This window comes from Pollachius pollachius (genome assembly GCF_949987615.1).
Source record: "Pollachius pollachius genome assembly, chromosome: 2".
In the NCBI taxonomy this organism is placed as follows: domain Eukaryota; kingdom Metazoa; phylum Chordata; class Actinopteri; order Gadiformes; family Gadidae; genus Pollachius; species Pollachius pollachius.
Window position 1 is genome coordinate 23667697 of NC_136935.1, and position 25557 is coordinate 23693253.

The 25557-nt window shown below is 41.6% G+C and overlaps 1 protein-coding gene across 1 annotated transcript in view; it reads right to left on the bottom strand.

Annotated features, from left to right (window-relative positions):
* pdxkb (pyridoxal (pyridoxine, vitamin B6) kinase b) overlaps positions 1–23028 on the bottom strand; it is a 49303-nt gene extending 26275 nt beyond the window's left edge. Inside the window, exons 1-3 of the mRNA XM_079729888.1 lie at positions 22858–23028; positions 19300–19354; positions 17423–17527 (exon numbers count right to left, since the gene is read on the bottom strand). Coding sequence (XP_079586014.1) covers positions 17423–17527; positions 19300–19354; positions 22858–22938 — 241 coding nt within the window. The 5' untranslated portion in view covers positions 22939–23028. The remainder of the gene's footprint in view (positions 1–17422; positions 17528–19299; positions 19355–22857) is intronic.
* Positions 23029–25557: the final 2529 nt, after the last annotated feature.

Below are 25557 nucleotides of genomic sequence, written 5' to 3' on the forward strand. Positions count from 1 at the left end.
TGGCGCTGTCATCAGCCTGCGAAGTACTCATATGCGATATGAACGACATTTATCCTGCCTGTGTGATAGCCTGTGTGATCCCTGTCTCTAGTGCTTTGTGTGCTTTGACCGGCAGTTGGTCTGCTTATAGGTCAGAATGAAGCGGCCACCAATTATTGACAGGATGGGTACATTATTGTTATTATTAATATTTTCAAATACGTAAGCCTAAACCACAAAACTAGTTGAGGGTTTTTGCCTACCTGCAAGCATCCTCCAACTGCAATCTTTGGTTATTTATTTATTAATTTTGCTATACTTTAATAGCAGTCTTTCTGTTCAAATCTGTTCAGTGTCCCAAATTCTTTGTTATTAAATGTTAAATTAAGTTAATTGTTATATAAGTGTTGTTAAATAAAATGCTTTTTAAATTTAAAAAAATCGTGGGATGTATCGAACCGTGGGTCAAAAATCGTGATTCAAACCGAACCGTGAGTTGGTATATCGTTACAGCCCTAGTATGAGCATGTATGAGGAATTACTCGAGCAATATAGTGAATTATGTTGCCATATTGATCTAGTTATGCTGCTATCCACCAATGAGGCTGTTTAGGCTTTTAACTATACGTTATCTTGCATCCAGCGCTATTGACTTTCTACACCAACGCATGTATCTTTGCTAGTTTGCACCCGGCGCAAGGCCGATTTTCCCGGCCTTGCGCAGGGATGATACATGGTGCTATCTTACAGATCGATAAAGCAGTTGCGCAACTGACCGACAAATACCTGGTGTGCTAAGTGCACTAGTGGATAGCGCAGTTGGTGTTGCTATTTTGACATAGGCTACCATGGCAGGTCGGAACTGCAACATAAGCTGACACACCAGTAGGCTATACACAGCACATACATGCAAACGATTTGCCTTGAAATATAATTGAGATATTATGATGATGTGGATTGCGTAAACATTTTTTTTCCAAAGGGGCTGCATGAATGAACACTGTAGTAGGCTATGCCATGCATTAAAATAATAACAATAATAAACTTGAGCAAAGTAGGCTATGTCCCAGCCTTCCAAAACAAAATCTTGTTTTAGGGTAAATGATAACGTTGGTTAAATTATTTGGGAAAGAACAGCTGATACAGCGGTAATAAGTTGTATTTAAATCAATGCATCTGCAAACACCGTACAGCAAATACATATTTTCTTGACACAGACATCGTGCACAAGCCCATAACTTTTCGGATTGATAAGTATTTGTATGTGAGAAAACATCATTTTACCGCGAGTGAGTGTTAAAAAGAATGAATGAATGCGGGCGCGTGTGTGTGCATCCATCTGTTTAAACACACGCAAACTAAACACGTAACGCATAGTACAGTCCATGGCAATGTATATTAATGGGGGGACACATGAATATTAGAACACAAGTTGATAACGATAATGTATACAATACTGGTAAGAAACAATGTTTGTTAATGTATTGCCGCATATCATTAAATAGACCCACAGTTGCGGCCACAGGACCGCATATCATAGGTGTGTTAAGTTTTCTTTGCTGAAATTTACATGACGATTCAGTATTTCTGAAGTTGTAGAAGAAAACGCTATTCCATGTGTGAATTAGGCCATATTATACTGAGCCATTTGAAGTTTGAAACTCATGTGGTCATGCATCTGTCTCATCGGAGACTGCAAACGAAAATATCAACTGTCAAAATATCAACTCGTCACTTTCAAATGCGCTCATGGCTCTTAAAAGGGATGGGAGATGGCACTCTCATTGGTTTATTGCAGGTTACGCCCAAACCACACCTACGGGTAATTAGACTACTTCAGGGCAACCCTTTTTAGATTTGAGTCGGGCGCAAGGGTAATTTATCTGCCGGTATAATAGCAACAGCGCCAGAGACCCGCCCACACAGCTACTTCTACGTTTTGCGTGTCTCACTTGCGTTTCAGACCGTTAAAATAGGGCCCTACGTGTTATACCGTTATGCTGTCTATTTAAAGAATTACACAACGAAGCAATGAGAAAGGCTTGTAATTTAGACAGCGACATTAGTCTTACCTGTCGAGAAGAAAGCAGGCAACTTCAGCGTCCGTTTGAAAATCATAATCCTTCATTAGCTCTTTAAACCTGGGAAAAGCTACCCCAATGTTTACCCTTGTTTTTTGAATTTGCTGGTCACGTTGCCTTTTTAATTTCCTTTTTCGCTTTTTTGGCGACGAGGTTTACTTCTCCTGTGGCATGGCATTAGTATGATCATGCATTATGAACAAAAGTCCAATGCAGGTTTTCAAATTTGCCGGGGCAGTGACAAGTGCGGTTCACTGAGCTCCTTCTTTGTTTCAGGCTACGTTTACATGATGACGGTCTGAACAGAAGACACAAAAGTGGCGTCGCGCCTTCACTTTTTATTCCGCGTTTAGACAAGTGTTTTCGGGAGGAAATCTGCGTGCATACGGTGACGCAAAACTGTGTGGATTTCGATTGGGTATGCATGTCAGGCAGCTAGGTGGTGCTGTGATACACTATCACACAACACCACCATGTCTGAGCGCATGCATTGAATCTTCCTTCTTCTCTTATCTGTGCCGCGAAAACCAAAACATAATTACAGATCCTTCTCTGTTCAGTAATACTATCTGTACATATCCTGTACATTTCGTGGAAAGACTCCTGTAAGTTTATTAGAGCTGCCAGAGCAGCTTGACGGTCCGACGCATGGAAATAATCCAACATGTTTGTTTATTTCCCTGTACTGGCGCTGTATGTGACGTAAACGCGTGCGCGACGTGAGCAGATCTGAGCAGAGCTTTGCGTCTTGGCAGTGTAGACGGAAACGCTACGACGGAGCATATTCAAGTTTTCCACTCTGGAGGGTGGTTTCAGATTTTGGATGACACTGAAGCACGTTGTTTAGCATATTTAACCCACTTTTAAGTGGGATTTTATTCATTTTGTTGCTTATAAGGCATTTGTTCAATAAAGTGTAAGAGTAATTGAATTCATTTTCATGGTTAAAAATGTAAAACATTATTAATATGTATAAAAATAATTTCAAATACAAATGTTAAGTTAGAAACATGGTTTAAAAAGAGAAATAATTATTTTTTGGATAAAATACCGTGACATATGGTGATTCATGAATAGTAATTAATTCTTTGCCCGAACAAGCCCCCAACTCCTCTCTCCCAAGGAGGACTGTAGCTGAACAGAAAACCAGCTACAAAAGGACATATTCTTTTTGTAGAATATGAGTAAACATACTCGTTTTGTTTGTTATTTTCCAGAGCTCTCTTTTGTGCTACTGTCAATGATATTATGCTAAAAGGCATTTCAATTATTCAACCAACACAAACTCCCTTCATTAGTAAAGTAGTATTTTTTTCAGGAGAGCCGCACTGACAGGACAAAGTCAACAGGGGAGCCATTATTACCGCAAAGTATCAAAACCTATAAATCCAGTCATACATAAGTATGCCTGCTTATTAATATGTCATCCCCAAAGCAGTGTTTCCCACAGAATTTTGTGAAACTGTGGAGGGAACCCAGTCCTTAGGGGGTCCTCAGGGAAGAAAATTTGGTACCTTTAAACCTAGAATGCATCAATCTGGTACACTTTGAGAGGAAAATTAAGACTTGTGTGACTGTGTACTATTTTCTGGAATAATGTGGAGACACTTGGTCACATAACATGGAAGCTATTGTTATATAGCTTCCATATAAGTTATTCGTTTTTATTAAAATATTTGTAAAAAAAATAATGAATTAAGGGTTAGGGTTAGTTACAAATATTATCAATGAAAACAAGTGTGTTCATAGAATACCCCCCCTTCAATACATTCTTTTTACAATTCAATGTAAAATGCATCAATCCGGTGCACTTTGAGAGGAAAATTAAGAGGCTAATTCAACTGTGTCCTACGTGAGCTGTTTAGTATTATTTTCTGGAATAATTCAGAGACATTGGGAACCCTGCCTGTGTAACACCGTGAAAAGGAGAGAAGTAAATAATCACGCTCGACACGTTGCTCTCTTTGTCGTGGCTTCGACAAGAATGTATTAATATTCCAAAGTATTTACATAAATACAATGTTTTTTAAAGAAAATATCAAAACAGAAAATATACAATTTCTTCACATTCAAATATGAAGTTCACAGTCTGGTTGTCTTCTTTACTTTCACATTTTCTCACTTAAGTAAACTCAAATAAATAAATATTACACTTATAGCCATTTACTATAATCATTCCCTCTCTTAAAAAGTTACATTGTGAATTAAACAAATCAATAATCAGGCCTAAATACACACTTTAACATAAATTTACAAACCTACGTATGCACAATGTGTTTTACTTTAACCACACTCAACCATGGTCTCATGGCGCACTCTAGTGGACATGGCGGAATAGTGCACCGCATGATCATATCACTGTACATTTTTACTGCCATGCGGGCCGCAAATAGAGGCATGGCGAGGCGCGCAATGAGTAACGCTGGGCTAAGACCACGGGTGCTACATTGTCATTTCTGGAAATGGATGTGGGCGGCTAGAAGTCAGACTGATCCGTGTAGCAAAACAGAATGTGAGGTCAGGTGACCAGGATGATCTCCAGGGTACAGTTGTTGACATGATAGAGCAGAAATTACCTAAATGCGTGACTCTGATACTTAAACTTAACCATCTTTAACCCCAAACTTAACCATCCATAACCTAATATCTTAAATCAACCACCTCTAACCTTATTAGTCTAGTCATTTTAAGCCAAAATAGGACCAAAACAGAAGCAGCTCAACCGATTTTGTATCCTCAATATGTCCTGAGTAAGGAAAAAAAAAGCCCAGAAGATTCCCAATAGGGTAGAGTTTAGAAAAAGACCCAAATATACCCTATTCAAACGCCTATGCATTATTTTTCTCACGGGAATAGGCAAAAATAAATTACCTTTGGATATCAGCATGAAAATTACTGAGTTGATTACTTACATCAAGACAAACAAAAAATGTATTACAAGTTTTTTGAAATTGTTTGTTAACATGGGCAAACGGGGAATAATCTAATTACGTATATGCTAATTTGCATAAATACCAAAACGGGGCCCGGGCCCGTGGCGCGGCTGGCTGGGGCACCCGTGGCGCGGCTGGCTGGGGCACCCGCACCGTATGCCGGCAACCCGGGACCGATTCCCGACCCATGGTCATTTCTGGATCCCACCCCACTCGTCTCCTGTCGCTCTCTACTGTCCTATCTCATTAAAGGCATAAAACGCCCAAAAGAATTCTTACAACAAAAAAATAAACAAAATAAATACCATAACGGATCTAAACATATGGTAGGCTATAACCAGATGAAAATGTCTTGTAGAATCTTGTTGACATCTTAGAATGCAACAAATGTCACCATAAATAGCAGAGATTCAGTCATTCCTTCTATTGTCATTGGTCAACTGTCAACTCAACTGTCAATCAACTCTCATTAAGCTGTCAGGTAAGAAAGATTTCCTTTTGTTTCTCCTACATGGATAATTCAACCTACAGTAATAAAACATACCTGGTGATAAACTAAAATTTATTGGGATCATCTGGATGTGTGTTGAGCTGTCGTACAACTATTATTGGTGAAAAGATGTCTAAGTTTATTCCAAGTTTAGGATTGGTGAATATTTTCACAACACAGTTGTGTAAGCTAGCTAAGCTAGCAGGAGCAAATTTGAGTTGAATTACTTACATTGCAGTGCAATGCCTACGATAACCCATACATCTATATATTACTGAATGATAGTATTTTCCTGTAATAAGCAGAGATGGGACAAATTCACTGTTTGGCAAGTCCCAAGTAAGTCCCAAGTCAAGAAAGGGAAAGGCAAGTCGAGTCCAAGTCAAAGTCACACCAAAGTCAAGTCGAGTCCAAGTCCAAGTCCCAAACTTTTTCAAGTCTTGAACAAGTCACCATGTATTTTTACTTAGTAATGTCATTATTAGGCTATTGATCATAATTTCAACATATCACTCTAATGTCATTTCTTATCAATACAGTTATAATATGTTCATTGTTTCTGTCTTCAAATGGGTTATGATATGCGCATGCGCCGAAATCTTATGTTGTTAAAAGTAGCCCAATAGGGTGGGAAAACCGCCCAATCTGGCAACACTGCTGAACGTCCGCACCTCCAGCGTCAACGTTAATCAATGAGACCAACTGAAACGAAGCCGATATGAAACTAAAACTGTGATTCTGAAGAAAGCATAAATGATATCGAAATTCAGTTTAGATATTATTGAAGATACGAGTGTGTAGATTTGTTATATTTTTTGAACGAAGGTAAACGGTTGAACAATTAGTAATTTAGTTACGATGTCTTAAGTGTCTGGCCAGACGGCTTCAATGGGACCAACTCAAAACGCAGCCGATATGAAACTAAAACTGTTATTCTGAATAAAGTATAAATGATCTCGAAATTTTGTTTTGATATTATTGAAGTGTAGATTTGTCTTCGCTCGCTGTTTTTTTTTTCATCTTCACGGAAGTGAATGCGTCTTGGGTGTCTAACCCTCTAGGCGGGAAATAAATTAGATATCTAAAACAATAAATGTTTTTGACTCAAGACATGTAGAGTCATTACAAGTCGAAGAGGCAAAGTCCGAGTCAAGTCGAGTCTGAAGTCATCAAAATCATGCATCGAGTCTCGCTCGAGTCCATGTCATGTGACTCGAGTCCACATCTCTGGTAATAAGTGTGCTAAACAGAATATGGCCCCACATATCGTTATAAGGGACCAAGTTACCTTCCCTTTCTCTGCTTTGCCCGCCCAGAGAGTGTCTCCCGCCGTAGCAGGGCTACAGCGGGAGACAATCGCGGTAAACAATCGCGGGCAACAATCCCTTTCTCCTCCATGTTGCGGTTCAGCCTACTTCAGATTGATGTGGAAGTACCAGAGACGTCGGAGAACCCGACGATATTATTTAGATATAGAGCTCCAGGACTCCTGCCGGAGCACCCGGAGTGTTCTAGAATATTTACATATTTATATTTGCCTTGCCATTGCCATACATCCTCTGTAAACATGAGTGCATGGTACCGTGACCGCAAGCTGCTCAGGGCCACACCCCCACCCTCCACCTTGACCCGCCTATAAGGCACGTTTGTGGAAAGCTCATTGTGGGACTGGCTCGTAGTGGCTGTAATTCTGCACCAAGGCTTAATGTCTTGAACGTCTTCAAGTACTGTATTAGGGGCCCACTAACAGCTATATAAAATAATATATAAGCAGATCTTTAAAGTAGGATTCAAAGTGTCACCATGTTAGATTGCTTAGATATAAGCTATAGTTATAAAACCAAAACATCAGTAGGCAAAATTATGATGACAATGAAAGTAACATTTGGAAATAGCAAGAAACAAAAATTTGTTCTATATTTTTCTTTCTCCCTTTACTACCCCCATTACTAATGTTGGCCACTCTTGATTGTGTCACATAACACATGTCCCATCTGCACCTAATGTTCACCTAAATGTCAGGTAAAGAAGAATATGCTTTGTATGTTGTCATCCGTGTTAATTGTTATGTTTACTTTGCATCATTGATCAGTGAGATTATTTTTTGTCCATTTTCAGGAATGGAGGAATATGAACAGTGTGTCATTTGCAAGAAGGATGTTGATGGATCAGGGTCATAATCAACACTTAGAGAGAAGGGAAGTTTGTCTATCAACAAGGCCAGTAAAGAGATGAGAGACAACATTCTCACTGTACCTGGTGATAAAGTACACAGAGACTGTCAACGTTCTTATACTAGACGACCACAGATAGCCAAGGACTCAGAACCAAGTAGACAAACATGAAGATCACATGGTACATTCTCTTTCAATACTGACTGCCTCTTTTGTGGTACACCAGCTGAGGTTTGGAAAAAGAGAAGAGGCCATGGGTATCTGAAGTTCACCAAATCAGGATGATTGATATCAAGGAGACACTTTTGGGAACATGTGATGAACGAGGTGATGAATGGTCAGAGGCTGCGAAAGCAAGAATTCTGCGTGCACATGATCTACATGCAGCAGATACGGTATATCACCAGACTTGCAGCGTGAATTTTCGTACAAAGAAGCAAATACCAGCAGCATATAAAACAGACACTGAACAAGAGTCAAAGAGGTGAAGGTTGGCCGCCCTCAACACGATGACTGTGTCTCAATTCAGGGGATGCATCCTTCGAAGGACGCGGTCTATGAAGGTGTGGCCTTCGTAGGCCGTAAAGGCCGGACCGAAGGCCGCACAAACGTTTTTAAATGAGACGGTCTGCCCAACGGAGCATTTCAAGTTTGCGTAACAAGCCGTTAACACCCTTTGCCTTGCGTGATGACGCGCCACTCCTGTCACCTAGCAACCCTGACAGCTGTGGTTCAAACCGGACGGCGGAGGAGAAATATGGAGCCGTTTTATATAACCAACTAAGAGATGTCCACTTTCACTTAGATGTCCACTTCTTACTTTATTCTTACTTTTATTTTATTGTATTTCATTTATAACTTTCTATTTTTTATAATCTTATCTTCTATGCTTGTTATTTCTATTTGGACGGGGCACCTGGAACGAAACAATTTCCCCCCGGGGAAGTTTTCTGATTCTGATTCTGATTCGGTTATATAATAATTATATAAAATATAACGTTAATTAGTTTAACGTTATATGGCTCATGTTAATGAAATTGAACTTTGACAATAAAGTTACAAATTTAAAATAGTCCCAACTTTATTTTAATATAAAAAAATGTTTTTACATAGTTTTGTCATTGAATATGCAATTTGCTGCAACTGCCGCTTCGGCTCTCTCTGACGCCATTTCTGAAAACATCCAACGCGCAGTGAATCTTGGGATACGTTGAGCCGTGAAAGATCCCTCCGGTGGATCTTTCAAATCCGGGAAAAGAAGGCTGCATTTGTCGGCCGCATTTGAAGGAGCCTTCGAAATGGGACAGCCTTGACGCGTTGCAGTGACGCAATCGCCCTTCGAATGCACCCTTCGAAGGATGCGTCCCCTGAATTGAGACACAGCCGATGAGAGCGCAGCAGCATTTTTTGAGGTGGCAAATTATATTGAAGAAAACCATGATGAGCAGATCACCATAAAGGATCTAATTGACCTCATGCAGCAGAAGCTTGCACACAGTGAAAGTGAAGCATATACTTATACGTATATGAAGAAAAGGCTGGAAGAACACTTCGGGGAGAAGATCATATACACTCTGATGGATGGGAAACCAATCGTGGTTACCATAAAGACAACAGCTAAGGCGGTGTTGCAAGACTACTATGATACACAGAAGGAGGAAACAAACACAAATGAAGAGAAAATCAGGCTTGTAAAGTGCGCAACAAAGCTCATCAAAAAAGATATCAAAGACATCGCGCTATCTAATGATGCTTACCCAAATGTGGATGAAATAGAATCTCCGGAAGGCTGCCATCAGGATTCTTCCAGATACTCTTTGCTTGCTCTTGGAAGAACTATTTGTTGGGACCAAAACGAAGCCAAAGTAACGACAATTGGACAGGCACTTATGCAGGCAACCAGACCTAGAGTGATGTTAGCACCACTTCAGTTTGGATTGGGTGTACAACTATATCACCACTTTCCCTCACGGTTCCTCATTGACACTATTCATCATCTTGGATTTTGCTGCTCATATGAGGAGGTGTACCAATTTTGAGCGAAATGCAGCGAAGTTCTATGGAGCTAAAATTCCTGACCTATCAACACAGTTTGTCCAATATGCTGCCGACATTGTCCCTGGAATAACATCGAAAAAGACAATCCCCAGGTTGAAGGCTACTTCCTTGGATATGGCAGCTGTTGGAAGGGTATATGTTACTTCAGAGAGGAAAGGCACAACTTCGCAGCAATAACCTACCCGAAGCTTCAGAGCCTTCAGGTCCAGAATAGCTGTGAAAACCTTGATGTTCTGTGGAAGTGATCAATCCTCTTCGGTTCCCCCAGACCAGCATGGTCAGGAATGATGCAAGTCGAGCGTTATGTTCCTGCCCATGATTGATCTGAATCCAAGTGATAGCACATGCATATTCTCAACCCTGAAATATATTAGTCAACATGCGCAATGTCACAATGTCAGCCCCAGTGTTGTGCCTGAACGCGTTCATTGAACGATAGTTCATGAACTCGTTCATATTTTGGGCGAACGTGAACTGAACATACTGTATTACTGCCTGATGAACGTTACTGTGAACTCGTTCATTCTGGTGTCTGTGAACGGCACGCTCACTTGGTTTGACTTCGTTCAATATGACCACGGGGTGGTCATACAATAAGGGTTATTTGTTTATCAACACGGCGGATGCACGCGCAGATCGCTGTGTTGTTTGACCGGTTGCCATGGTAATCTCCGTGCGGTTAATTTGCAGTTGCGGTGTTGCCAGCTTACTGTTACATTAAACTATAATCAGAAAACGCGGTTATATGCTATAGACCCTATAGTATCTTTCGTATAAAGGCTGGGACGAATTTCAAATTATAAATATGTACACTTTATTTTGAAAGTATAGACCGGCGTGATTCCCATTAAAACGAATGGCACAGTGATTATTCTTCAAAACGAGAGCCGTTAAATTGTGGAAAATGAATTAAACTGTAATCAGACAACACAGTTATATGCTATAGACCCTAGAGTATCTGTGGTATAAAGGCTGAGACGAATTTCGAATTATAAATATGTACAATCCATAACGTTAGCTCTCTGGCTCATAGCTCAGCGGACTAAAATACCTCATAGAATCATTGCTTGTTGGCCGGAAACGGAAAGGGGGGCTGTTCACGTTTGGTTGTAGTCTTTTCGCTCGGTTCTCTGTCTAATAAGTAGGGCTAGAACCGAGCGAAAAGACTACAACCAAACGTGAACACTCCCCCTTTCTGTTTCTGGCTAACGAGCAATGAGTCTTCCAACAGAAATCAATGGGATTTAAAAAATGCGCTAAATGTGCAATAAAACACGATAGAAACTGTATTAAGCTACGATACTTGATTCAACCACTCTATTTCATCCTAGACAAACCTCAAAGGGGGCTCAATCTTCAAAATACCGGAAAAAACGAATAGCTCACAGCAACATATTGAAGAAAAGAACTATGAACTAGTTCATTTTTTGGAACTGTGAACTTAGATCAAAATTTTGAATTATGAACGTTTAACTGAACTAGTTCATTTTAAAATTTGTTAACTGAACTTTGAACTAGTTCACGTAGAAAGTGAACTTTCACAACACTGGTCACCCCAGTCATCACCTTTGATCAGCCTCTTTGGTCGAAGGCTCTCATGATCGTCAACTCTCAGCCAATGGAAAGTGCTCTGAGACAAATCGTCTTACATTTGGGGGGCTTCCATGCAGAGATGAGCTTCCTCAGTTGTTTCGGACAGCTGAGGCCTCATCTGGACTCCAAGAAGTTCTGGAGTTGAACTATGCCCAAAACACAGTAATCCACATGATGTCTGGCAAAGCTGTTGCACGAGCGGTTTGTGCACACTCAATTGTCGACGTGTCTCAATGCACCCTCAATGCACTGATTCTGGCAGATGTTTTCAATGTAAATCTACCACAGCAATCTGGAACATTAGACAAGAGTAAGGAAGGAGAGTCAGAGTCTGCCGAAGCTGTTACAGCGATGGAGACCAATGACAGCGATGGAGACCAGGTGACAGAGGTGAGCAGAGATGCAGATGAGGATGAAGCTTTGGGGATATATGAGAATTTGATGGATGGAAGGATATCAGCTGAAGAGGCCAGTCAGTCTGATGTTCTCTTGAGAATCAAAGGCCGCCTTCAAAAGGACATGAGTCCATCAAGAGGACCTCAAGAACCTCAGCTCTCTGGATGCAGTACATGGATATGCAAGACATCCTACGAAAGTACATAAGTGCAGAGCGCATCGGAAACTGGCCATTACATCTGCAGGCTATCCAGGACATGCTACCCTATCTGGGAGCATCCGGACACAATCTGTACACCAAATCTGCTAGGGTGTATCTTCAGCAGATGCAAAACCTCCAGACCACACACCCAGGAGTCATTCAACATTTTGAGAAAGGATTCCACATGATCCGTCGGAACGACCGCCATTGGGCAGGTCTCTCACCTGACCCGATCATTGAGCAGGTTCTCATGAAGAGTTTAAAAACCAGTGGTGGGCTCACATGAGGGCGAGGGATGACGGGGCAACAATGTCTGTTATGGCTGCTATCCATGCCCGCCTGCCATGCCCGAACATTGCCCCCAGGGAGCATGCTCCTTCCAACGTCAATGGTGGTACTGCACGGGCTGTTGGCACTGCAATCCTGAAGTCAATGGATGGACAAACACCTGGTGACTATAATTTCAAAAGGAAAGACCAAACTGTCACTCTTGGCATGAGGTATTCTGTGAGGATTGATGGAAAAGAAATTCAAGTTGATCCACAGCTTCTCCTCCAGAGACTGGTGATAGTGGCACAGAAGCGTGATGAACTCGAGGCAACCCTCAAGTACGAGCTCTGTAGCTATCCGCCATCTCTATTTGATTCCTCCCTTCTGCTTCATGAAGCAAAAGAATTTTGCCCTCGCTAATGCCATCTGGAAACTTGTTGGGCCAGATGTTTCAGCAGAAAATGATGGTGGTCGATGGCAGCCAGTACGTCTTGGATGGTGGAGCACTTCTTCAACGCATCCCATGGTCCCAGGGATCTCCTTACAAAGATATATGCCACCAATACACAGATTATGTAGGAAAGAAGTATGGCAAGGCTGTAGTGGTGTTTGATTGCTATCAAAGTAACAACACGAAGGATATGACACACCAGAGACGGTCAAAAGGGAGGATTGGCGCTACAGTGACATTTACAGCTGACATGATGCTCAAAATGAAGAAGGAAGAGTTCTTGGCAAACAGGCAGAATAAACACCTATTCCTTTCCATGCTGAGTGGAGAGCTACAGATGACAAACTGTGACACCTACCATGCCTCAGGAGATTCTGATCTGTTGATTGTGCAGAAAGCAGTGCAGTGTGCTACCATCAAGAACACTGTGCTAATAGGGGATGACACAGATCTCTTAGTCCTTCTCTGCTACCATGCAAGCATGGATCCCCATGATCTTTTCTTCTGTAGTGAGCCAAGGAAGTAAGAAGCCTTACATGTGGAACATGAAGGCTACAAAAGAACAGCTCGGTCCAGGCAAGTTCTGGGGTGTGTCACTACATCTTGTCTTTATGGGATCGGGAAGTGAGCATTGCTCAACAGGGCTCCAGACTAACTTTATGTGTTGGTTGCACTGGTGCGCCTAACTTCTTTTTTTAGGTGCACCAGCACAAAATTTAGGTGTACCAAATTTTTCATTGCGTCGCCTTTAACACCATAAGGTCACTTTTTATCGCTCTCCATAACTTTCATATAATGTGAATGATTTTTGAACAAGAATAATGGTGCGTTCCAGGCAACCTGTAACCCGTGTTTTCACAACTTTCTACCCGTGAAAATGCCCTGGAACGGCAGACAAACCAGCAACTCACTACCCGTGAACTCGTACCAGACCGATTCACTCCCAGTTCCAGCTCGTAACTTACGGGCTAAAAAGTGTCCCTGGAATGCAGCATGAGGTGTAGAGAAATGCTTGTCTTTATTTGAAGCACAATTATATATAAAAATAAAAATAAAGTGTTTCAAGTTTTTCAATGAGCTGAAATGGAACATTTAAAACTAAAAAATTAAGCAAAATAAAACATTTCCAAATAAAAGGGCTTGTGCAGGTAGTTCAGACTCTCTGAATAACTATTCTCAGTAGTAGGGCAGGTTGGAACAGTAGGCTTAGGTTTTTTGAATGAAAAAACATTCTATGTTTTTACCTCGCTTAATTTTCCCCCTCTTTTGTCGTGTTTATTTTCTTTATCCGTTTAAGTTACTCTGGTGCTCAGGTCGTTCGCAATTTAAAAAAAAAACACAAGCAGTGAACAGGACCAGAGCCAATCAGAGGCAAAGAACCGACCGAGCTCTTTCTCTTATTGGTTTAGACCACGATATGATCCTACCATGAGTAGGGATGGGGATCATTAATATTTATTGATATCCATACCATTTTTGATACTCCTTAACGATCCGATTCTTTATCGATACCACTATCGATACTTTTCTATTAATTGGTGGAAATACGAAGTGTTTTTAGCAATGAGGAAAAGATTTAGGAAATAAATAATTGCATTTTAAATGAAATATTTAATTCTTAATAAATATTGACATCAGTAGTTTTAGTTATATAAAATAAAATTATTAGAACACTATACAACTGTATTAGTAATACAGAAACATGAGTAATACAGTACCTGAATCCAAACATTACCATGTTTCTCACCAAAAACTAAATTTACCGTTTCTTTACGTTACATTTGAACGTATCATGATCAATGACGGATTACCGCATGGGCAAAGTGGGCACATGTCCAGGGCCCTGGCCAATGGGGCGGCCCTTGATATATATACATATATTATTGTTTTATTTAAAAAAATTCAAAATTCATTCTTCGGTCATGAAAGGATTTGAATGTTTTTGATTTGCAAAATAAATGCATCACATTTAATTTTTTTTTTAACGTGACGGGACGTTAATGTCATAGTGCTTGGTCAACGGTCAATTTCACAGTGAAAATGGAGAAACGTGTGCTAAGTGGGTCGGCATAGCGTAAAAGAAAGAAAGAAAAAGACACTAAAGTACTGCCCTGGTACAACAAATAACGTCCATCTCAACATTTTGACTCGTTAATTCGTTAGAGGAAGTCATTAGGTGCTTTTAAAGTCATGAAATTAACCTGACAGATTCCATGTTCTGCCGTTAAGACGAGCGTCTCTCTCTCTCTCTCTCTCTCTCTCTCTCTCTCTCTCTCTCTCTCTCTCTCTCTCTCTCTCTCTCTCTCTCTCTCTCTCTCTCTCTCTCTCTCTCTCTCTCTCTCTCTCTCTCTCTCTCTCTCTCTCTCTCTCTCTCTCCTGGCTGCGCACTGCATTACAATGTGTGTGATTGTGGATTGCATGAGTTATATGCGACCAAATTCGGTGTGCTAATGCGTGTATTTGCGTGTTGGTAGGGGTCCATGGCTGGTTTGTGTCCAGGCCCGTGGTCATGTTAATCCGTCCTTGATAATGATAACCCGACAGTCGTTTTACTGAGCCAACCTCAACACATCATCACGCAGCACATCTGAAACTTTATTTACTTTTTAAGATAACTAGCTTGTATGCTGCTGATTACAACACCGATTTCACAATTGGATTACTATTTTTAACTGATGGGACTAGCGACAATGGCTGTGTGTGCGATTACCGCTCGTACTTTGAGTGGATGATTAAGACGGGCCCGTCTGTGGTGCGACAGGAGAAGGAGGAGACATAGTCTTTTCAACTCGGAGACAGTCGAAGGTACTGCATTTGGTCTTTATTTGATGCACAATGCTAATGTGCTTGGCCATTGAGGTTGTGTTCCCCCCTATACGCCTGTTCAGCCATCCTCGCGAGCAAAGTTAACTGCCAGACTTCACTTGTTTTACCTGTAATACCTGTTTGCTTACAATTCCATTCAAAAACATTGGTGGACACGCTGCAATGATTGGATTGATTTGATTTAAATGCCGTGACGCGACTCGAGGGACACAACATTACGTTACAGGACCTACAAGACAAAAAAATAAATAAATGAACGACGGGACTCTATGATTTTCTGGTTTTGAAAAAAGTGGAACCGGGTCCTTGATAGAACCAGGTTACGCCCCATCCCTAACCATGAGTGTGAGTTCGATTACAGGAGAACACAGAGAGATGATGCAATTGCGAAGGAAATTTATTTTTCCACCCAGGCAGCGTCAGGTGCACCAGTGCGACCTATAAAAAATATTAGTCGCACCCTTAAATATTCTGGTTGCACTCTGGAGCCCTGCTCAAGAAATTCAAAGAAAATGACATGTTTCGAGAGCAAGCCATGGTGTTCTATGAACATTTAGCTTCTACAGATGATGTAGCAGAAGCAGGAGAGAAAGCTATGGTGATTCTCTACAATGGAAGATCTACAGACACCCTGGACTCCCTACGATATCATCGGTTCTGTGAGAAGGTGGTATCCAGTTCTACTTACATTTAGCCACCGGTCTTACCAACAACATCAGGAGCAGCAAAGTACCACAGCTTGCGAGTGTACTTACAAGTGCCAGAATGGAAGGGATCAACACCTGGTACATTTAAATTTTATTGAAACTCTTGATTCTAGTTCTATGTTTATTGTATAATTTTGTATCTTGTGCACTTCATTGCTGCTGTGACAATATCAATATCTCCTGCATGGTGGTTCATAAAGTGTATTTTATTTTATAGATGGACCTTGTACTATGGAGTGGGGATGGCACAAGTGTGGCGAGGGATTTGTGCTGATAAAGATAACCCTACATCCTGCTCCTGAGAAGCTCATCAAGGTCATAAGGTGCTGCTACCAGTCTGACTGCAGCACCCTAAATGCAGTTGTAAGAAAAACAATTTAGAGTGCACCCCGGCCTATGGACACTGCAGGGGAGTGAGCTGCACAAACTCAATGCAGATGGCCTGTGACGAGAATGAAGATGAGATTCTCAAGTGGTGCATTGTGTACGTAATTTGATTGTTTTATACAGCCACTTTTTATTTTAGCTACCTTTTGTCTTCTGCATTCTTCTTACCATTGTCTCCTGTTCTGTTTTGCCTTACTCAGGACATATTAAGGATACAAAATCAGTTCAGTTTGCTTCAGTTGCAATTTGTTCAACCTTTTTACATAAAATGACTGGACTATTATACCTAAAGCAAAACATCTCTAACCTTATACCGAAACAAACCATCTCTAACCTAATATCTAAAGTAAATATCTATATATCTAACCTAATACCTAATTTTAACCATCTCTGACCCTTACCCTAAAGTTAACCATCTCAAACCTAATACCTAACCTCACCAATTCATCAACAATCAACATTAATCAAATTTCTGACCTCAGGACTTGATTATTGTAAATTGACTCATAATTGTGAGAAAGCTTCATGCGAAATCTGTTGGTTTCTTCTTATGGGTTTGAGTAAACTGGTAGTTAACATGTATTAAAGATATTTTTGTCCATATTTTCATCATGTTTTTATAAAATGTATACAAACTACCTGTTAGAAGGTAGTCATATTGGTGAATGTTAATTATGTTATAAGAGGTGTACAAACCACCAGTTTGTACGTAGTCAAAGTGCTGAATGTTAATGATGTTATAAGAGGTGCACAAACTACCTGTTAGAATGTAGTCATAGTGGTGAACGTTGATGTTATAAGTGGTGTACAAACTACCTGTTATAACGTAGTCATAGAGATGAATGTTAATGATGTTATAAGAGGTGTACATCTACCTGTTAGAACGTAGTCATAGTGGTGCACGTTGTTGAGTTTGATGCCTTCGTAGAGGACATGCAGCTCATCTGCTGTCAATACCTGACCCTTCCAATGGGAATAACCTGAATCAGAGGAGAGGAGCAGGGAGAGGACAGGAAGATGAATTCTGAGGTGTATGTTTCAACAGTACACAGACACTTGTAAGGTCGACACACACACACACACACACACACACACACACACACACACACACACACACTCGCTCTTTCTTTCTTTCTTTCTGGTCTGTCGAGAGAAGAAGTTGGTTGGCTGAGGCATTCTTTGATTCACCTCTCAAGTTAGAGTCCACGTAGTTATATATAACCATGTCCCGCTTTGTATAAATTGGTGTATTTAAATGTTATGACATTGTGTGGGTGGGTGATGGGGGGGATGATTATGCATATATCTGGATATATAAAATGTTTTGTGGTTTGCCTGTGCCTGTGTGTGTGAGAGCGCTCATCATGTCGCAGCTCCAGGTGAGTCACAGCCATGTCACATGGTATAGTGTGGGTTGCTAGGCAACACAGCCGCAGAAAGCCGGAGGGTCCAAGAAATAGTACTGAACACAGCTCACAATGGTGTGTGTGTGTGTGTGTGTGTGTGTGTGTGTGTGTGTGTGTGTGTGTGTGTGTGTGTGTGTGTGTGAAAGGCTGCCCTACAGATGGTTTTGTTGTCATGATTCGCTGCTGTCCCAATTCCCACATTCCACGACTGGTTCCACCAACGACCTCTGTGTCGGCCTCCCTGTCCCTGTGTCTCTGTGTCTGTCTCCCTGTCTGTGTCTGTCTCTGCCCCTGTATCTCTGTGTCTGTCTCCGTGCCCCTGTGTCTCTGCCTACGTTCACCTGAGCCTTCCATCTATATCCATCATGTTGTCTTGCAAGACCTGTGCACTTCACCGCCGCTTCATCTTTCACCACATCTTCGGTGCCTCCCTTCTCTTGCCACATCTAGCAGGACTTTCACTCTCCCTCTTGGTCTCCTCACCACCTCCTATTTCCTGTCCTTCAACATATGAGCCGTGTTTGAATTGGTTCCCTCATTTCCTAATCACTACATATTGTATACTATATAGTACACTATTTTAAAACAAATAAATTGGAAATGTGGACACTAATTTTGCACTGGAAATCTATTGATGTTACATGTATTGGTCACATAAAGAGGCCCTTTTAGTGTTCTTACTGCTCTAAAAAACAAAGTAATCCAACAAAGTAATCCCCCCCCCTCCAGCGCCTCGCTCTGGTCCCACTGGCTGAGGATGGTGGTCTGGAGTTTGGGGTGTTGTGCTCGGACATTTAGATGTCACTCAGCTCATTTGCACATATTATACTTAACATTTTCACATACTTCAATGTAGTGATCACTGTCAACTAGAAGGTAGAATTTTATTTTGAATTTAGTTTCCAAATTGCCTGACCCTACTTTGAACAACTGACATTTCCACAAGAAGAAGTGGGGAATATCGCAGGGATCAAGCTGAGTAAACAACACAATGAAAAAAACAGAGGCAAACATCAAACAACACAATGAGAGATACGAGGGACAAACAACAAACAACACAATGAGAGATACCAAAGACAAATAACAAACAACACAATGAGAGATACCAGAGACAAACAACAAACAACACAACGAGAGATACCAAAGACATGAGAGACATGAGAGATATGAGAGTTTGGGAGAGCATGCATAATTACTCCGCCCCCCACCCCCCCAACACACACACACACACACACACACACACACACACACACACACACACACACACACACACACACACACACACACACACACACACACACACACACACACACACACATAAATAGAGGGCCGTTTAAGGAGTGTACCTGTGTGGTTGGAGAACTGGACGGAGTTGATCGAGTCCACCTCAAACCCCAACACCTGTAAACATAGAGAGTCAGTGGGAGAGAGACTGACTCAACTGTTGATAACAATCTAAATTAAGAGTATGGTGGAAAATAAGGGGGACTTCTCAGCCAAGTTGTTGGAATATTAGCAGAGAGAGAGAACAGAGTCGGCAGGGGGGAGGGGCCTGTTCCGGGCCCTGTCCCATAGTCATTCATAACACCTCAGAAGGTACCTGGGTTGACCGGTGATCACTAAGGCCCCGTCCACACGGAGCCGATTCTTTGGGTGAAACCGCATAAGACTTGTGTGTTTGGGCCGACCGTCCAGACGGATCCGGCGAATCCGGTGCCCGAAGACGCATTTTTCTGAAACCAGGTCCCAGGGTGGATTCAAATAAAAACTGACCTATGCAGTTTTGTGTTAGGATTTGTGTGGACGCCTGAAACGCAAACGATGACATCCATCGCCCCCCCACCAGCTTAGTGTTGCATTGAATTATTGTAAAAAATATATATTTGTATTCTTTACGTAGCTTTAAATACATCCCAGGTAAATGTAATTACTAACTTTATATTAAAAAGTATTTCTGCTCAATTTAAAAGGTTTAACTCCTCCTTGAGTGAACTTTTCTAAACGTGCGCAGGCTGGATGTGCGCAGGCTTGATGTGTTCTACTTTTTTTGTGGGGAACCAGGTCCTTGAACATTTACTACAGCGTTTCTATAGCTCAATGCGTTTTCGCAATGAGTCCGTCTTTACAGAGATATTCCTGAAACGAATCAAAGGAAACGGAGGGGAAGAGATCGTTTTCACCCGTGGGGATGGGGCCTCAGACAGATATCCCTCTGTAGTCAATGTCATCAGTCTATTTCTCAGTTCACTTGTATAAGTAAGGTTAACTTTAAGTTTAAAGTTGACAAGAATATAAGGCAAATATTGTTACAATGGAACCAAATGTTAAACACTGTATTGATATTACCCGGCCTTCCTTGGTCTGCATTCCGATGAACACCGAAGCCTCATTTACGTATAAGTGGTCCCTTACAGAGACGTCTGGCCCTCCTGCGGTTCCCCCTCCTCATGGTTTTAGAAAGTTTAGTTTGTAGGCTTCAACTTAGAAGTTTAAGTTAACTAATCCATACTCCTATTAAAATCAGACACTACCAGATGTATGATTATGACTGTATATGCCACAGACAAATAAAATGGTATTGTTAACTATTACAAATGCAGGTTTTACTGTTTAAATTAATATTGCTTTTACAGGGTTCATCTCTTAAACACAAGTGGTAAGTCATGGCGATTTAAGATCAGGTTAATAAACAAGGCGATGAATGGATATTAATCAATGACCTCACTTCATATAACTGTAATGTGTAATATGTTACTTCATGTAACTATAATGTTTAATGTTTAACCCATTTGTACATAATGCTTGAATTACTGTATAGAATGTACAGTGGAGGAAGATAAATGTTAATGGGGAACGGGGAGGGTTTAGTGTAGAGCATTGTGATTGGTCAAGGAAGTCACAGATTTTGGGGTTATCTCACAGAGCCCGGGCCGCACTTGGCAGTTCTTTGCAAACCCACTCAGGTTCTATGAGTATTAGACCGTGGGTTTTATCCACAAGAGTAAAAAATGGGCCTGTTATTGCAGTTCATCAAGGCAATTCTAGTTACAAGTCTAAATGTGGTCTAACATCTGCTTCTTGAGATGTTGCCTTTGTGATGGCTTTGCCCTCTAGCATCCACACAGACGTCCCTCACCCACAACATGAAGCCTCTTAAAGCCCAGACCCAGAGCGATGTGGTACCTCCTCTATGTGTACCTCCAGTAGCTGGCCCCAGCATCCCAGTAGCTGGCCCATGTGTCCCAGTAGCTGGCCCCAGTGTCACAGTAGCCCTTGTTGCTCACTGCTTCAGCCTTTCTAGGAGATGAACAATATGGATTGGGGGCTGCTCCTCTAATGACTGCCATCGGACCCCCACCTGCTGTTTTTATTGATTATAGGCACGGGACTTTTAACAAGTGTGTTTCTGAAGTGCCCTTGAGCTTGACTCTTGAACTCTGAGCAGGTGGCAGTAAGCTGCGTTCCTTGAATGAGACAGTGAAGATGAAAGAATAACCTTCATAACTTTAAATCAAACATATTAATAAGCACCAATCACAGCTTGTGCAGTTGATCTTTGAAAACATTTTGCTCTTCCTGAGTTTCATTTTTGGGAGTGGTATTCTTCGAATAACGGGTAAAACATAGTTTTTCATATTTAAATTAACCTATACCCCTTGAGAACTAGTAATTCCAGTAATTTAGCCTCTCTTCTACATCAAATAAAATTATTACTGTTCCTAGTTTGTTAAAAAAAAAAAAAGATTCTTATCATGAATAATTGCCTTGCATTGCATGTCTCTTTTAGTGACATCAGTGAGCTGAGACGTGAGGGCCAATCAGAAGCAGCTCCCCGACTCTTCCTGCCCGCAGCAGTGTTGTGTGTCGTGTGATGAGGGCCAGACAGCTTGCCTGCAAACCTCGACGCAGTGAGAGGGATTTCCTCACACCAATTATAACCTGTCCTGCACTTTCAATATCAACCCACCATGCCTTTTCCCTTTCAGCCTCTGCAGTAGCAGAGTTTTTCTTTCTATTTATTTGTTTAGGAAATTGACTGCTAGATTTTTCCGGTAAAAAGTACCACAGCAGTAAAGTAAGCTCCAGAAGAAGATTCTTAACGTGGACAGGTTGGTTCCAAGGGCCACTTTATGGACTAGATGACCACTACTGCCAGTGGCCCAAACCTAGATAAAATGTTTACCAACATGCCAACAAGCTGTTTGTGATCCACATGTTTGTAATTAAACTTGAAAAAATCTTGAAGCATGCATAATCCTTTACGTAAATCAAATAACAGTTGAATAAGGTATTATCACATAATAGCACGCAAATGATAATTGTGACATTAGTTGCTGTTATATTGAGATGCATTTCGAAAGTAGTCTTTCCAACAAAGGGGCTGTCAAAATAAAGACATTTGACCTGACACCAAAAACAGCTGAACAGGGCTGCATGCAATGGTCAGCACACACAGTCCCATGGTAGTCAATACTGAAGAGAACTAGGAACCAGTGCAGAAAGTCAAGGCACATCCTAACAATGAAGCCCAATAGGGTGAGTGCTTCATGGAGTCTTACTATTTAAACACCAACAGAATGTCTCCACGAGATCAGGATGCTTTGGTTTCACCAAACAAGCCCGTGGTCACATTTATTCCAAGCAGTTCGTGCGACTCTCTTATGCGGCCACATCGAACCCAATACACAGACAGCCAACAGACCATCTCAACCTGCTAGAGAAGATATGGAAATGGTGTGCACATTTAGAACATGATCCATGTCGTGACATTAGGATATGATCCAATGCCTCACATGTGTCATCAAAATAACCTTTACCATGCACAGCGGGGGTATTGACATTATCTATATATTTAAGTATGAACAAGGAGAATATTCACCGTGGTGGATGAAATTCGTGATTACCTGTAAGGGGAACGAGGCGCTCTTGTTGCCCACGTAGCCCCGTACGACGTGGCTCTGGATAGACAGCACGCGGCACTCCATGGCGACCCGCAGCCAGGAGGGATGTGATGGTCCGTCCTCCCGATGTGATGACCCGTCCTCCCGATGTGATGACCCGTCCTCCCTATTTGATGATCCTCACTCCGTTAACCGAGAGAAGACTGAGAAACGACCCAGCCTGGACTGGTAGATGTCCCTCGCTCACCAGCTGCCCCCACCAGCTGTCTGTGACACGTAGGACGGCGGTGGAAGATTGCCTTGTTGATGCTCGTTTTGTTATGTGTGTGTCTGTCTGTAGCGCGCGCGCGCGCGCGCGTATATGCGGTCGTGCGTGCACACACGTACAATCGTATATATTAGGTAGTTATACTTAAGTCATAAATACATGAGCGCATTAATCCACCAGGTCGTCCCGTCAGTGTCCTACCGAAGCTCAGCGGGGCGGTGAAGGGCACGAGCGGTTCTACAGGCAGCGAGCGGCCACCTAACCGACGTGACGTCACTAGAGTGGAGGAAAACCAAGTCGCATCATCATCATCATTTATCAGCATCATAATGTCTGCGTCACCCGTCATGTCGCTGCACAGGATAGAGGAGGAGGAGAGCGGAGGACCACTTGTGGAAACACAACGATGAAGAGAAAGGCTGCTTCATCCACATCACTTCAGCCATACCATTCATTCTAGCATATACGGTCCCTTACAAAAAATATATATATATATATATATATATATATATATATTGTTGCGAATATTCCATTTTGTCCTACTCAATTGTGTGTGTGTGTGTGTGTGTGTGTGTGTGTGTGTGTGTGTGTGTGTGTGTGTGTGTGTGTGTGTGATTCATCTCTTCAGTCGTGACTGTGGAGCGTTAACTGAGCTATCCATAGGCTGTCGGGGCGAAATCTCGTTTTTTTTTCTCCATATTTGTGTAAATGATTTTATAGTGGAGGCTTCTCCATTGAGGAGAGGGAGGAAGATCCTCCCTAACATTGTTGAGAATTAAAAAATGTAGATTGCCCAGACTACTGTAATGAATTAATGCCCTTAAATATGACTACTTTAATGCCTTTGAATATATAGAATGTTCGTTTCCCTGGGTAAAGGGACATTAGCACCCCCTATCGCCTATTGACAATTACTTCAGGGAGGAAGGTCCTCCCTCAGCCCCCGTTGACTCCCATTCATTTCCCCGAAAGTACTGGCGGCCGGTGATTAACATGGGTTTCAATGGGAGAGAGGAGGAAAGTCCTGTGAGTGGGTGTGACCTTAAGGCGTGTGATTCGCGCAAAAATCTATTCGCACTGCGCTATGAACCAATAAGCAGGATCCCTGGCTGGTGAGCAGTGTTGCCAGATTGGCCAGATTTCCCACCCAATTTGGCTACTTTTAACCACGTTAGGCTGGAAAAATTATTATTGGGCGGGAAATCTGCCCAATCTGGCGACGCTGTCGATAACAAACCCGCTCTGCCTGCATTGCCGCTCAGTCTAAGAGACGCAAAGCAGGTGAAATCATCTGAAGGATAACGAGATTCTAAAATTTGCGACTAAAATGTACAATGGAAACGTTGGAAACAACGGACATTGTTCATGTTTAATTACAAAGCATTCCATTCATTGAGTTACAGTGCTTAGTTAGCGACCAAAGAAAAAGTTAGACCACTTCGCAAAATCGAGATCACCAAAAGTAATCGCAACGTCAGTGTTGTGGGTGCTACATGGTTTGCTAGGTACTCATGGCTTACTGGTAGCATTACTAGCAATCGACTGTATTGCTCGCCCTGTTTGCTAATGAATAATGGCAAATCTCCAACGTGGGCTGTTCATGGTTTCACTGATGTGAAAAATCTTGATAGGGTAACCAAACGCCATGACAAGTGTCAAGTTCACTTTGGGGCTGCTATGCGACTTTCCTTGCTAGGCACCATGCCTATAGATCAGGTTTGAAATAATGTTCTCGTTCTTTTACTAGTTTGTTACTCTGACCGTTCTGTTTGATATTGTGGAAAGGGTGAATTATTCAGAGCATGATTCATTTTAAATGGCATCACTTTTGGTCTTGAGTCTTTTCTTAAAACAATTTTAACTGAAAATAAACATAGCTAAATTACAACCAATAACCTCAGTCATTGAGGGCAAAAATAGGCCCAGATTTTTTTATTTACTTTTGCAAATCAAGAGTAGGCGTGATTTGACTAATGGGCTTTGCATCCTTTCCTTCTGCCCTTGTAGTCCATTTCAAAGACATGCTGCCCACCAGCTTTCAAATTACAGTGATGCCACTGGTGGCTTTGTATCAATTTTATTCACATAACTATCCCTCCCTACTATTTTGTAGTTCACCAAAACACTCTGAAACAACTTGAGTCTCACATTCTTATGCCACCATACACCAACAGTGCAAGCAGGACAATGGCAACCAAGCGCGCAGTCCTTCCTCCCTCACTTTAAAAACCACCAGCCGCCACTGATATATATATACACACACTTGTCAATAGTGGCTTTAGTAGCCTATTGCCAGTGACATTTTCACTATAAATGTTAGTCAACACTAAAAATGTTACCAGGACTAACAATTTATTTACAATCACGCTTTTAACCAAATAAATGTTACACATTAAATGTTTTAAATGTATTCTAATATATATATATATATATAT